We start from the raw sequence: 13825 nt of genomic DNA, 5'->3' as shown, positions 1-13825 counted from the left end.
TAAATTATGTAGCTCTTCCACCGCCACCTGGATGCAACAACAAAAACAGATGAGCTCAAACCTGAGAAAACCTGGAATCTGCCCAAATCAAGCCGTTTATAGCTTCGAGGTATTAAACAGCCACTAGGAAAGTTGATGAACTTGATGGAGTCAGTGGCATTTCACAAGCCTTCACAGGTCAGCATTGAAATATCAGCCTTTCTTTTTCCCTCTGGGAGTTTCGAAAAGGGTTTCATTTGCTGGTCGTTGCCTCTTCAATCCTCCGCAGTTTGGGAGGCACCTTTTGGTTTTGGTTTTAGTTTTTCATTCAGGATTGATGCTAGAAGGCAGTGAAGTTTCTTGGGGATTATTTAGTAAAACAGAGCAGGGGAGAATAATTTAGTTCAAAATATGTGGAGAATAATGAAGATAAACAATACAGACAGACCTTTTCTCTATTTAAGGGGTTTTGCCTAATTACTAATTCAGGCGCTGTAAGCAACTTCTCATTTTAATCTTTCCTATCCCATTATTTAGCCAAAACAAATAGCCGATTTCATTATTTACCCCGGTTAATACACTAAAAGTGAATAAGGACTATGCTAATGAATCTCGCATCTTTATAATTCATTATTGGGGCTACACGACTTTTCTATTCTTTCTATGGTTTCTCGCGATCTCCCCAGCCTCCCCCGGGCCCCTACTTAGAATTTTAGCTTCTTGCAACTTCTCCTTCCCATTTCTGATAGTTTCCTTCTCATCTCCCAGGGAGAGCCAGATTTATTTTTTAATTTTTAGTGTATGGGGTCTAGAATGGATTACAACTCTTATAAACATAACCCTATGCACCTAAAATAAGAACAGTATTTTTTTTAAAAAAAACAAAAAAACTACATCATGTTTCTTAATATCAAGAGAATCATAAAGTCCTTCCTGCATAAAATTACCTAACTTGCCTCTTCTTCTTCAAACTTCCTCCTGGCATCAGAACAGGAAGATGAATGAGAATTATTTCATTCTTCACCAAAAACTGTGGCCCTGGAGTAGGAAGCCATACCATCTGTTGGAAAAGATCACTGACTGGCAATAGTTTCAGATCATGAAGGTTCCTAGTTTTTCATTTACAGCCACTGGACACATTCTCAAGATCTGCAAGTGTGCACCTGCCCTACAGACGAGAGAACGACTGTGAATGACCAATTCTTACACCTCCACTGGAAGGCGCCCCTTCCTTCTGCCAGGGCAGCCCAGCAACCTGGGCTCAAAGGCAGGACCCACCTGCCGGGACTCTGAGATCACTAGCTCTCAAACTTGAGCACACATGAGAATCAACTAGGAGCCTTGTTTTGAAGACCGGGATTGCTGGCTCCCACCCCTACCATTTCAGGTTCAATAGGTCTGGCGTGGTGTCTGAGATTTGCATTTCTAAATGAGCTCTCTGATCATGCAGATACTGCTGGTTTTCACTTAAAAGTTGTAAAATCTTGGGTAAAATAATTCCTTGAACTTCAGGGTCTGCAAGAACGGTGGAGAACAGGACTGGTGAAGGGGTCTCCTCCTGCCCTCCCCTCCCTATTCTTGCCCAGGCCAAGGCTGCAGTGGAGGTAAGAGTCCTGATCGGTGCAGCACCAGCCGACAAAATACAGTCTGGTGCTAGGTTGAGGACGCACAGTCACGATTTCTTTGAACAAATATTTTCTGCTGATGGTGTGCAAGATACTGGAGGCACAACTTAGGTGGTTCCCACAAACCAATAACTGGATAATCAACAAGTATGTAGGTAAAAGCATCTGATGTCGCCCACTCGGCATCACAGACCCCATCAGCCTCGGCTCCTTCAAGAAGCGGATATCCTTGAAGTTCCCGCAACAATTACAGCACCTGCTGGGTCCCACTCATTGATGCCCACTGATACCCGCTGGAGGAATAAGGGAGTGACTGAGTGGCGAGAACTGGCCCGCAGCTGCCCGGAGCTGGGGGAGGTGGGTTGTGCGTGGATACTCCCTGACTTCCTCCTCAAGGCCTCAGTGTGGCTGTGGGTCATTCCCCGTGACACACATATCGGGACAGTGTCTGGGAGATGCTCAGGGTATTGCAGGTGGGGCTGAGTTCCCCCCGAGCTCCCAGCCCAGCGCACAGACCTCCTGGAACCTCCCAGAACCTCCTAGCTATTTCCCTGACACCGCTGACTGGTCAGCCCCTCCAGGGCAGCAGGAGGCGAGGCATTAGGACAAAGCACTCAGGGCAAGATGTGTGATGCCCTTCACAGGAATGAGGGCATTACACTGGCAGCAAATTTAGTTTTCCAGCTGCTTTCAGAAGACCATGCCACTCCTAGGCTACCTGCCTTGGAGGCCATGACTGGTAGTCACAGTGTCTGCTTTTTGTCCCTTTATGTTGCAACCAGGCTGAAGAGCATGGTCCCACCATGAACCAGGCCCCCACAGTGACCAGCACGCCCAGGTGACTGGAGCTAAGCTGGTCTGGCCGTTCTGCTGCCGGCACTGGCCGCGTCAGAATGAACTTGTTACAGCAGGTGGGGGAGCAGAGCATGCCACCTTCTCCAAACTTATCCTGCAGCCACGACATCCCTGCCAGTCTTATTACTACTTCCTGTTGGATGGTCCCAGAGCCTGGCACAGCATGAGGGCACCGGGATGATCGCAGCTGCATTAATCTGACACATCAGTGTTCGCCTAGCTGGGTGAAGGGAGAGGGGTTTGTGTTACACGGAGACACTGAGGCTCCTGCTGCTGTTCTTCCACACCTCGTTGTTCTCACACAGCCGCCTGGCCCCAGAGTGGAGATGAGCATGCATGTGCCCTGTGGTGCAGTGGCAAGTATTTCTACCTGGGCAGGGCTTTCCCTTGTGGAAGGCACTAAAACCCCATTTGTTCCTCTAGAAGTCTTACATATGGAATAGAAACTGACTGGAACCTCTCCAGACAAAAAGCACTAGGGAAAGTTACTTGATGTCACAGAGCATGGGCAGCTTGAGAACAGCGTCCCCACACCGGAGGCCATCCTCCCGCATCGTCCTCCGCAGCTCCTCGCCTCCTACGGACTGTTTTCTGCACAAGTTAAACAGACCCGCAAGAGAGGTTGCTGTTACGTGAGCTCGAAGCAGCCACAGAGCTCAGGTGAAGGAAGCAGAACAGCCTTCTGGGAGGACAAAGCTGGCCCAGCCCTCTGCCTCCCACTGGGGGCTCCGTTCACTCAGATTCTCACTCGAGATGGATCTGTTCCTTGCTGACACCCGAAAGGAAGTGTTCTGGTAGGTGGGAGTTCTCTGAGGCTACAGAAGCGATAGTAGTTTGCTAACTCAGGACACAAGCTCAGAAACCTTCTCATTTCCTTCCCACCAGACCTGAGAGCTCCATTCTCTGCACAGAAACACACCGCCCTGCGCCACTTACTGTGAAGTCGCTCCGGATGGCAAAGTTTTCTGGCTTGATGTCGCAGAGGTGGAGGCGGTGGGAAAAGTCACTGTCAAAATGGTTCACCATGTCCAAGAAGCTGAGCGCGATGTCACTGATGGCCCTGGCCTGGCCACCCCCAGGGGCACCTGGGACCCGGTCCAGGGGGAAGAGTGCCCTGTGGTGGGGGCTGCCCGCGGCGAGGAACTCCACCGCATAGAAGTGGCCACAGGAGCCCAGCACAGGCAGCACGTGTGGGCTCAGGTCCTGCAACAGGCTGAAGTAGACGTACTCCTCCTGCTGCAGCAGGGCCCACAAGCTGGCCAGCTGTCCCCGCCAGCGCGGGCCCCGCCTGCCCGGCCACCATGGCCCCAGGCTGCTGTTGGACAACTCCAGGCCCAGAGCGCTCTTGACCTCCCCAGCCACCATCAGGAGGAGCTCTGCCTCGGGGATGTCCTGGCCACCCTCCCCTGCCTCCTCTTCCAACAGGCTGAGGGGCGGGAAGCTGGAGAAGGCCTCCTCCTTGGACTTGAGGACCACGGGCCGGCCGCGCCAGTCGGCCTGTAGCACCTTCTTGCCCCTGTCGTAGTGCAGGCAGCGTTGGAACAGCAGCTTTCCCGCCACACACAAGTCCTCGCAGAGGTCCCCAGCCAGCGCGCCGCCCCGGTAGTCCTGGCACTGCAAGGAAGGGAACAGTCAGTCACCATGGGGAGGGCCAGGTGCCGTCCGTCTCTCGGCTGGGGTTAGGGAAAGGGACAGCCTGGCCTCTGCCCTCAGGATGCTGATAAGCCAACTGTGCAGAGAAACCTCGGTCCTGTGGATCGCAGAGGCCACTCAGTCAGTAATTCAGGGGAAGGTTAAAGGAGCCGCTCACAGTCATTACACGACTCAGTTAGGCCTAGGACAGGTCTGCAGAATCAGGACACCTGCGACTGGGAAGCGCGACTTCCTATCATTCAGCTGGGTGGCTCTGGGAAGCCAGAGGCCAGGAAACCAACAGGTGAAGGGCTGGACCAGGCCAGTAGCTCTCGTCTCTGGCTACACTGCAGGGTCACTGGGAGAGCTTCTAAGTCTCACATCTAAGCAGCTAGGTCAGGTCTCAGCAGAGGGGACCCAGGAGCCCTATCTGCCCACAGGCTGGACCATAGTAATGACCCTTCCTTCAGGTACATTCCTTGAGCTTGCTGTTTTCCATGTGAAATGGAGTGGCCTGTAAAGCTTTCAGGCTGGAGGTTTGCAGATGTTTACAGGAGAAGCCTCTGGAGGATACATGAGTGAGCACAGGGCTCATGGCTGGTGACCTGGAGAAGAAGGGGGACCAAGGAGGACCCATGCAGGATACATTCTGGAAGAGTAGGGCGTGTTTTCATCTGGGCGGCAAGCAAGGCTGTCCAGGAGTCCCCGGATGGGGTGTTTCTCCTAAACTTCAGGAGACCTTAGGATGGAGCCACTAGCGGACCTGGCGACCTTCCCCACCACACCACAAATTCCCTGAGAAGCGCGTCCAGCCTGATAATCCTGCCAGAGGCAGGGAAGGAAGAAGTGAAGTATGGAAGGAAGGAGAGGACTGTCATCCTCTTCTCTCTTTTCTTTTTCAGAAAATCTAAACTATGGGACCACTTTTATTAGGGGTTGAGTATATTTCCTAATCCCACCTGTTTCCCCAACAAATGAGTCTTCCTCCATGTCAGCAAATGAAGGCCTGTCTTCCTTCCGGAAACTTCTACAGCACATGAAACAACAGAGTCACCCTCGTTCCTCTAAGGCCATGAGAAATGCCAAATCCCAAAGCTGTTGTTCTCACCCCATTTCATGTATGAGAAAGGACCTTGAAGTCTCAGCGGTGGAAGGGCAGCTTTGGTGCCAGGACAAAGGATGGGGCCAAGGGCCACTGAGCTTGGATTCCATGGCCCAACCTTACTGCCACATCCTCACCTGCTCTGGGCCTCAAATTCCTTTCCTGCGTTGCACCCCCTGCCTCCCTGCATGGTGACTGTACCGGCCAAGAGGGAAGTGTGCGTGCATGCCACAGCATATGCACGAGCACCAGGCATCAGGAGAGGCCTGAGAACAGCCTTGGGTTCATCATTGGATACTGCCCAGCCTTGCAGGTGGCCAGGTAGATCAACTTGACCCATCCCAAGCAGATTACAAGCAGCTCCTTGAGGTCAAAAGCTGGACCTCTAGTGTCTAGACATATAAATAATTCCAAAATCAGGAGCATGGTGGCTCACCCCTGTAACCCCCACACTTTGGGAAGCCAAGGCAGGCAGATCACTTGAGGCCAGGAGTTCGAGACCAGCCTGGCCAACATGGCGAAACCCCTTCTCTACTAAAAATACAAAAATTAGCCAGGCGTGGTGGTGCATGCCTGTAGTCCCAGCTACTAGGGAGGCTGAGGCAGGAGAATCACTTGAACCCATGAGGCACAGGTTGGAGTGAGCTGAAATTGTGCCACTGCACTCCAGCCTGGGCAACAGAGCAAGACTCTGTCTCAAAAAAAAAGAAATCCAAAATCAAAAAACCTCTGAAAACTTACAAGTTTTTCATGACTCATTTGACCTTATGTGGTGTCAAAACCCGGCTGAAAAGTTACGAGCCTATTTGTATCTATATGTGTTTGACTTGGTGTGAATTCACATCCATTTTGCCGCAGAATTATTAACTTCATTACTGGCACTGCTCCACATGCAAAATATAAGGTAGTATATGATCTTTCTAACATTCAACAAGATTTGAATTTTGAGACACACCTGGCCCCAAACCATTAGATAAGAGAGGAACTGGGGGCTTTATAAACACTGCGGGCTAATCGTTCAAAGTGCTTATTGAAAAGAAACACTCCCAGACTCCCAGTGCTTAAAAGAAGTATCTAGATATTTTTCAGGACTATTTCAGGTAGTACAACAGCCTGAAAGGCCAAAGCCAAGCTGTCTGACTGCCCCCCCGGCTTCCTGCTGAGATGGGGGGGACCCTCCTGCCAGCCACTGCAATTTAGATCTCTGTATAATGCATTGGGTGGGGGTGACGGGGGTCTTGCTTGGCTAACACAATGATGCCAGCGAGAGAGACCTATAGACAGAAACTCATGAACCTGGCCCTGGAGCTAGGGACACCACCCTATTTGCCTGGGGCTGACTTTGTGTCTTTGGAAACCCACACCCGTAAGGAAGTTGTATGAACATACATTCACCAGCTGCTTTAAACACCTTTGGAGTTGTGCACCTCCTGTGTTCATCTTGGAACTGAACTGAACAGAATCTTGGTTAAATGTCATTCTTTGGCTTTAACCCTGGTCACTCTTTCCCAGGCACCGGATCATGAAAGGCACATGGGAGGATCCAGACCCTTCACGCCCAGCATGCTTTGCTTGCCATCACCTCCACATCGCCCTTCGGAAGAACGCGGCAGCTGGTCAAGCTCCTCTGAGACCTTTCAGGGGAGTCCTGAGAGGTGAGGTGAGGACGAGTGATAAGGAACTGAGGCCACCATGAGCAAGAAGTTATAGATGGCAGAAGCAGCAAGGGCTGTTCATTTTACTTGTTGGGGTTTGTCCCCTACTAGATCTGGTATTTACAGAGTTTCACGTCTCTATAAATCTGATAAGAAAGTGCAAAACAAAAACAAAAAACAAACAAACAAACATTGTTTCCTGTTATCCTTTTAAATTTAAAAAAAAAAAAAAAAAGCTTCCGTAAGTGTGATACCCAAAATAGTTGATTCACTCCCATAAAATTTTACAGTGTTCTCACATATTTAATGAAAAGTACTTTTGCATAAAGTAGAGAACCATTGAAAAAGAAAGGAAAGCACAGAATAGGACTCCAGTGTAGCCAGAGGTGTGACCCTGAGCTGGGAGCTTCAGAGTCCTGCAGTGCTGAGGAGGGGAGTACGGGGAGACGTGGTCCTGGTTGCAACTGAGAGAGGAGGCTCAGGAGAGAAGTGTCAGAGAGAGATGCGGGGCCCTGTTTTCTATTAGCCTGTGATAAGCAGAGTGAGGAGGGTGCCCACTGTGACTGCCAGGGCCCTCACCCCTGTCATCTGAACTGTGGCCACCATAGCCACTAGCCATGAGAGACACCTGCCGGCCAAGAAGCCACCTCCTCTTGGCTCCACTGGGATTGGGACTGGGCCACCCCCAGATCACCAGCGCCAGCTTTCCCAGCTGCGCCTGAGCCTGGACAGGCCACCATCTGGCCACAGCCGCCAGACTCCGGAGTTCGTGGAGCAGAGGGGACAGCCTTCGAAATTCCTAAATAACATTAGAGTGACAGGGCAGGGCCACATGAGGCTAAGCTTGGCACAGATTGGGTCTGCCTCTGGGTTCTGCCCCTGGCTTGCTGTGTGACTTGCTTCCGAGTCTGGAAAATGAGGACAATGGTGCCGTGTCCTGGAGTCAAACAAGGTCACAGGGAGACAGTCCTACCACAGTGTCCGGCCTAAGGTGGCTTGCTCAAGGCTAGTCCCCTCTCCAGCCCTGGTTAGGAAAGGGTGGGGGGCCCGGGCGTCTTCTTCCTGGGGGAGATGCCTCTGAGCTCAATTTTGAAAGAGGAGTTAGAAATCTGCCTTAGCAGGCAAGGGAGAGGCCAGCTGAGTCACGGAGAAGAACTTGTGCAAAGGCCCTGAGTTTCAAAGTAACCCTGTGTGTTCAGAGACCCAGAAACGGCCCCTGGGAGGAGAGGGCACAGTTGAAGCAAGCGCACCGTTCGGGTGTCTCCATCGGACTCACATGCTTCCTACCCAGCCTGGCCAAATCAAAATTTGCCCGGAAGCCAGCCGCACCCCTAAGTGGAATTCTTGTCTTCCTCCCCTACCCTAGCACTCAGTAAATCATGGCCATGTGAGAGCGTCACTGGGTCAGGTCCCCACAGCACCGTGTTTAATACAAACTGTGCCTCATCAATGAAATACAAATCTATACGAGATTTGCCCCTGTGAATTTGGAGGGCGATTCCTAACAGGAGTTGTGAGACATTTAGAACAATGGTGTAACTGTTGAATTTGGCATCCAGCCTATGGGTTTTGGAAGGAAACATTCATTTTGGCTGTTTTTCTTGATCAGAACTTTGACTTCCAGGCCTGCCTCCCTGACACCTGCTTCTTGCTGCGACACTGGGTATCAGAAAGGGCAGAAAGTGCAGCAGGTGACGAAAGCCTTAACCAGACCTGCCAGCTTCTACAGGTAAGGTCTTGGGTTTGTAACCTAACTTTTCAGTATCCCGGTCACCGTGCTTGTCCTAAGAAAGCATTTACATTACAGCGACGCATGCCCAAAAACACACACAGCTCTTCCTCAACTTACAACGGGTGATGTCCCAACAACCCCAGAGTAAGTTGAAAACGGGTTTCATACCCCTAACCCACTGAGCATCACCGCTTAGCCCAGCCTACCTTCAACATGCTCAGAACACTTACAGCAGCCGATGGCAGGGCAAAATCATCTCAAACAAAGCCAATGTAAAATACAGTGTTGACTTTCTCATATAATGTATTGAATACTGCCCTGAAAGTGAAAAACTGAATGGTTGTATGGATCCTCAAAGTGAGTTCCCACTGAATGCATCTCACTTTCACCACATCATAAAGTTGAAAAATTGTAAGTGAAATCATCATAAGTCAGGGACCGTCTGTATACAAGTGTGGTTATGTCACAGATGTTCCTTGATACCCTTTACAATGAAGTATTTTTGGTGTTTCAGTTCCTACTCTTCTTATGTAGAACGCAAAATTCGTCTCCCATGGCTTACCAGTGTTAACGTCTAAGTCTGCAGCATTGGTCTGCATGTCTGGGCCTGCTAAGCACAGAAAAAGATTTCATCCAGCCTTTTAAAAAAAACAGTCAACTTAATGTACAAATTGCAAGTTTGAATTTAAAATTTTTATCAGGCCAGGCACAGTGGATCATGCCTGTAATCCCAGCAGTTTGGGAGGCTGAGGCAGAAGGATCACTTGAGCCCAGAAATTCAAGACCAGCCTGGGTGGGCAACATGGCGAGACCCCTGTCTCTGCAAAAATTAAAAAAAAATTAGCTGGGCCACACTTATAGTCCCAGCGACTTGGGAGACGGAGACAGGAGGATTACTTGAGTCTGGGAGGCAGAGGCTGCAGTGAGCCACCCTGTCTCAAGAAAACAAAGGAAAACCGCAAAAACTTCCATCATCTTAAAGATAATAGTAGAATTATTTTATTAGCAGCATATCCTGTTGAAGTAGCTGAGTTTTTTTTTGTTTTTAAACTCAATAGAGGTAGTTTATACAGGTCTATTTTAAAAGGTAGTCTTTCTCAGACTCCTCTGTGCATAGGAGGAGCTCCTAAGGCCAGCTTAAAGACAGGTACATTTTTTGTACCCAAATGTGTGTGTATATAAAATCCACAGGTATTGGAGTTGGAAATAAACTGAAAAAACAAGTTAGTCTCATTGCAGCTAACTCTGGCGTGCTTTTAAAATTAATTACATTTGCAGTGGATTTGTGCTTCTCATGGATGTGAAAATATCCACACAGATGCACATTCCCATCAAATCAGTCCTAGCTTTTGTAAGAAGCACTCTTTGCAATCATTGCTTAGTATCTTTCTATGTCATGGTTCTCAGGCAAAAACAAAACCGGTCCACTCTAGTCTAGAAAAACTGTTGATAAGGTCCCAGAGGTCATGTCTGAGGGCTGAGTTTTCTTTTATGTGTTTGTTTTTAAGGAGCATTAAGCTCCTATGCAGTTTAGCAACACTCATACTTGACAGTGGTATTCTTTCCGAAGCAGCTATGCTGTGCTTTGCAGAATCTCAGCACAGTTAGCTCGTCCACTGTGTAACCCCTTTCTACTTTAGGAATGTGGCCGAGCATTCAGGCAGAGTCATTCACTGCTGAGAAATCTCTCTGGGTATGTGCCCTGGATGCTGTAGTCCCGTTGGGACCTCGACAGTTTCTATCACAGAGGCGAAGAAAGATAAGCCTGCCCTATTAAAAACGAAGCTCTAATGTAGACAACTACATGAAATTCCATCAAGACCTAACTAGCCAAAAGGCAGTTAAGCCTTCAGGATAACAGTCTGTGGGAATATCTTTGACATGCTTTGAAAATGATTTGCTATGGAAGGGTTAAGTATACGAGGTGTTACGTAAGGTTTCCATTATTAGAGAAGCCGCTTACCGTCACGTCATTGCTACCATCAGACTACACAGAGTCATGTCCTGGTGCCTCACCATATTAACTGTGTGAAGCAGGGCAAGTCACTTCACCTCCCAGGGGCTCAGTTTTGCCATCTGTGAAATGGGGATACTAAAAGCAACTACTTCATAGAGGTTGTTGAGGGAATTCAGTGAAATAAGCCCCATGAAATGATTCACACAGTGCCTTCCCAGAGGAAGAGTCAACAGACAGCAGCCCACATCTTCTGCCTCTGTGTGAAGGGCTCAGCCTGCAGAATGAATGAGAAGCCAGGCGTATCAATGATCCAGCACCAAGCTAGCCCCCCAGCTGGCTGGGCCTGCTGACACAGCCCACTGGAAAAGTGGGGCTCCAGAGACCTGAGTGCACCTATTTCTTGATTACGGTGTGTTGTCCCTCTTCAAGCCGCCATTAAGAAGAGCCCTAGAGTCTGACCAGGAAAATCTGAGCTGGAGGACCCGGGGCTCAGTTCCCTTGGAACAGTTCAGGTTGGCTCTTCTAGAAACTTGTCAGTGGGATGTGGTTGGCTAGAGTGGAACCTCCCTGGGGAGGTGGAGTGTGGGCTTGGGGAGAACATGGAGACCTCTGATCCCTATCCCCTGACTCTGACTTGCCCCTAAGCTTTTTCCTCTGATTCCTTTATCCTACAGGTGGGTTCACCCCTGGCAGGCCAGCAATGCCCCCTGCCAGGCGGGAGCCTGGGAACACTGGCAGCCCCCGCTACCGGGGGCGGGAAATCCACCACAACTCCCTGGGCTCTGCCAGAAAGTCTCCCTTCGGCTCAGCTGGCAAAGTGGTTTCTTCTGTGCTTTGGTATTCAGAGTGAAAGCTAATGAGAGTCTGGAGGCCCATCAGGAAAATAACAACCAGTTTTATTATTACAGATAAAAGCCAGGCAGAATGAATCGGAAAGTGCCAGGGGAGCAGAGACAGAGGCTCAATTCAGTTCAAGTCCTCAGAAGACACAATGCCAACCTCTACTTGGCAACTCAGCCCGGCAGAGTTGGGATTGTGAAGACTGGGGTCGTATTTAAACCCTGTCCTAACTGAGAGTGTCCTGGGTAAAACTTGAGCCAGGGCACTGTGTGGGTCTCACATCAACATATGCAAGATGAAAACAGTAGAAAAGGAAGTGGCAGGCAGACAGGGGGAGAAAGAGTTCTGAGAATGTGTAAGGAGTAAGGAACTCAAACAGGGCCTGCGGCAAAGGCTGCTCCCCAACAAACCAGTTCACGGAGACAGCGTCACATCAACACCTAGGGAGATGGATGTGGCCTCCGCCATCGTTCTTTTGGCAGTAGGAAAGATTGAGGGCCTTCAGGGGCAGAACCAATCTCTCCAGCTTTATGTCTGACCAGAAATGATTCCATACGGCTGCCATTGAAGATATATTGGTAAAGCCTCTAAACAGAATTGGTTTTAATTTACGACCTGGAATGCTGGGAAAGTTATGATTAGCAATTACTTAAATTATGCTGGACGATTTAATTTCCATTATTAAGCCTTTCCTCACTTAACCAAAGGTAAAGAAATGAAAAATGGCATTCCTTTTTTATCTTAATCTAAAGGATTACTATATTAAATTTGTAAATAGGTGTTCCACTCTAGCCAAACCATCAATGTTTGTTTATTATAATTAGTCTATCAGCACTCCCTTTACAAGAAAAGAAAACCAGGGGGGAAAAAATTTATAAATGAAAAGGATTTTTATGGGTTCCTAAGAAAAATCAATGAGCTCTTACAACTTAACACTTGATAAAACTGGCCCAGTGTGGTGGTTCACGCCTGTAATCCTAGCACTTTGGAAGACCGAGGTGGGAAGATCGCCTGAGGTCAGGAGTTCGAGACCAGCCTGACCAACATGGAGAAACCACTGTCTCTACTAATAATACAAAATTAGCCGGGCGTGGTGGCAGAGGTTGCGGTGAGCGGAGATCAGGCCATTACACTTTAGCCTGGGCAACAAGAGCAAAACTCCATTAAAAAAAAAGAAGAAGAAAAAAAGAAACTTGATGAAACTTAAGTGTAACACTAGAAGGGGTCAATAGAATCTATGGGTGTCTCACCTACATACGTTCAATTCACGATGACACTATGACCCGCGTCAGAGTCAATTAGGGAGCATAACTTGTTTTAGCTGGTATACCTGGCTCACTTTTTAAAAAAACAATTTCAATCTCACTTAAAAAATCATTTACTTTAAAAACCTTTGTGGTCCCACATTTTGAAAATCTACAATCTCAAAAGGCCCACCCATATGTAAGCAACTGGACTGAAAACTTCCCATGTGTTTCTTGAAGAGTTTTTAGAAAACAGATCACTTTTAAAACCAAATGCTTAGACGGTCACTATTTTAGGAAGTGAATAATCGCTTGAGAAGTCATGTAAGAGTTGTTGCTACTATCTTCCCCTTTCTGGGATTTAGGGGACTCCCACGTTTATTCAAGTCTCCTTTGCGCCTGAAAGAACGACTAGCCACATTTCCAGTCAACTAAAGGTGGGTATTTCATTCACGTGATGTGAGCCCAGCGCACGCAGCAGTCTGCAAAATGCCAAATGTTTCTTCCTCACCCTAATTTTCCGGTTCAGTTGAGGAGCTGCTGGGTGCGAGCTTTCGGGCCCTCCCGGGTTAGGAGGCTCCTGTCGAGGACCCAGAATCCGGGATCCGCCCGGTCCGAGCCGCCTTCGCAGCGCGCTCTGCTCGCCAGAGCGCACGCTGCATCGGTTCCCACAGACCGCGATCGTGGAGAGCCCGGGCTCTGGAGCGCAGGAGGGCCGGGGTCCGACCAGCCCTCCGCATGGGCTTGGCGAGGTAGGGGGAGACCTGGCAGCTCAGGGCGGAATCACAGAACGCGGGCTGGGCTGGAGCGCTGCGGACCCGAGAGACAGAGGCGTGGCACCCCGGATCCCGAACCCCGCACTGGCTCGTGCCCAGAGCCCGGCGGCCTGACACCGGACGCCGGCACCGAGGGGCTGTCCGGAGGCTCGACCAGACCTAGACACTCGTATGAGACCCGCAAACTTTCTTTCGGAGCTCGGGCTCAGGGGTGGCGAGAGTAGGACGGAAAGGCTGTCTGGGGACAAAGGGCAAATGCTGGCGAAAAGGGGAGAGACACCCCAGCTAGCCCACAGAGCCTTTCCGGCTGCTTCCCCATTCGGGGGACCAGGGCGTGCGCCTCTGGCATTCCACGCAGGTGTCGGGACCCCACGCCCCCGGCGGGTGCCACCCAAGTCCCCGGGGAAGGCTGGGGGTCGAGGACGGGT

At 49.7% G+C, this 13825-nt stretch overlaps 1 protein-coding gene across 1 annotated transcript in view; it reads right to left on the bottom strand.

Annotated features, from left to right (window-relative positions):
- Positions 1–5383, bottom strand: part of FAM69C (family with sequence similarity 69, member C) — a 15876-nt gene extending 10493 nt beyond the window's left edge. The window contains exons 1-3 of the mRNA XM_011975906.1: positions 5331–5383; positions 4666–4696; positions 3396–4073 (exon numbers count right to left, since the gene is read on the bottom strand). Coding sequence (XP_011831296.1) covers positions 3396–4073; positions 4666–4696; positions 5331–5383 — 762 coding nt within the window. The remainder of the gene's footprint in view (positions 1–3395; positions 4074–4665; positions 4697–5330) is intronic.
- Between the last annotated feature and the right edge of the window lie 8442 nt (positions 5384–13825).

The sequence above is a fragment of the Mandrillus leucophaeus genome, unplaced genomic scaffold, assembly GCF_000951045.1.
Source record: "Mandrillus leucophaeus isolate KB7577 unplaced genomic scaffold, Mleu.le_1.0 Scaffold16, whole genome shotgun sequence".
In the NCBI taxonomy this organism is placed as follows: Eukaryota; Metazoa; Chordata; class Mammalia; order Primates; family Cercopithecidae; genus Mandrillus; species Mandrillus leucophaeus.
Note: the sequence above shows the minus strand (reverse complement) of the source record. Positions and strands in the feature narration are given on the sequence as shown.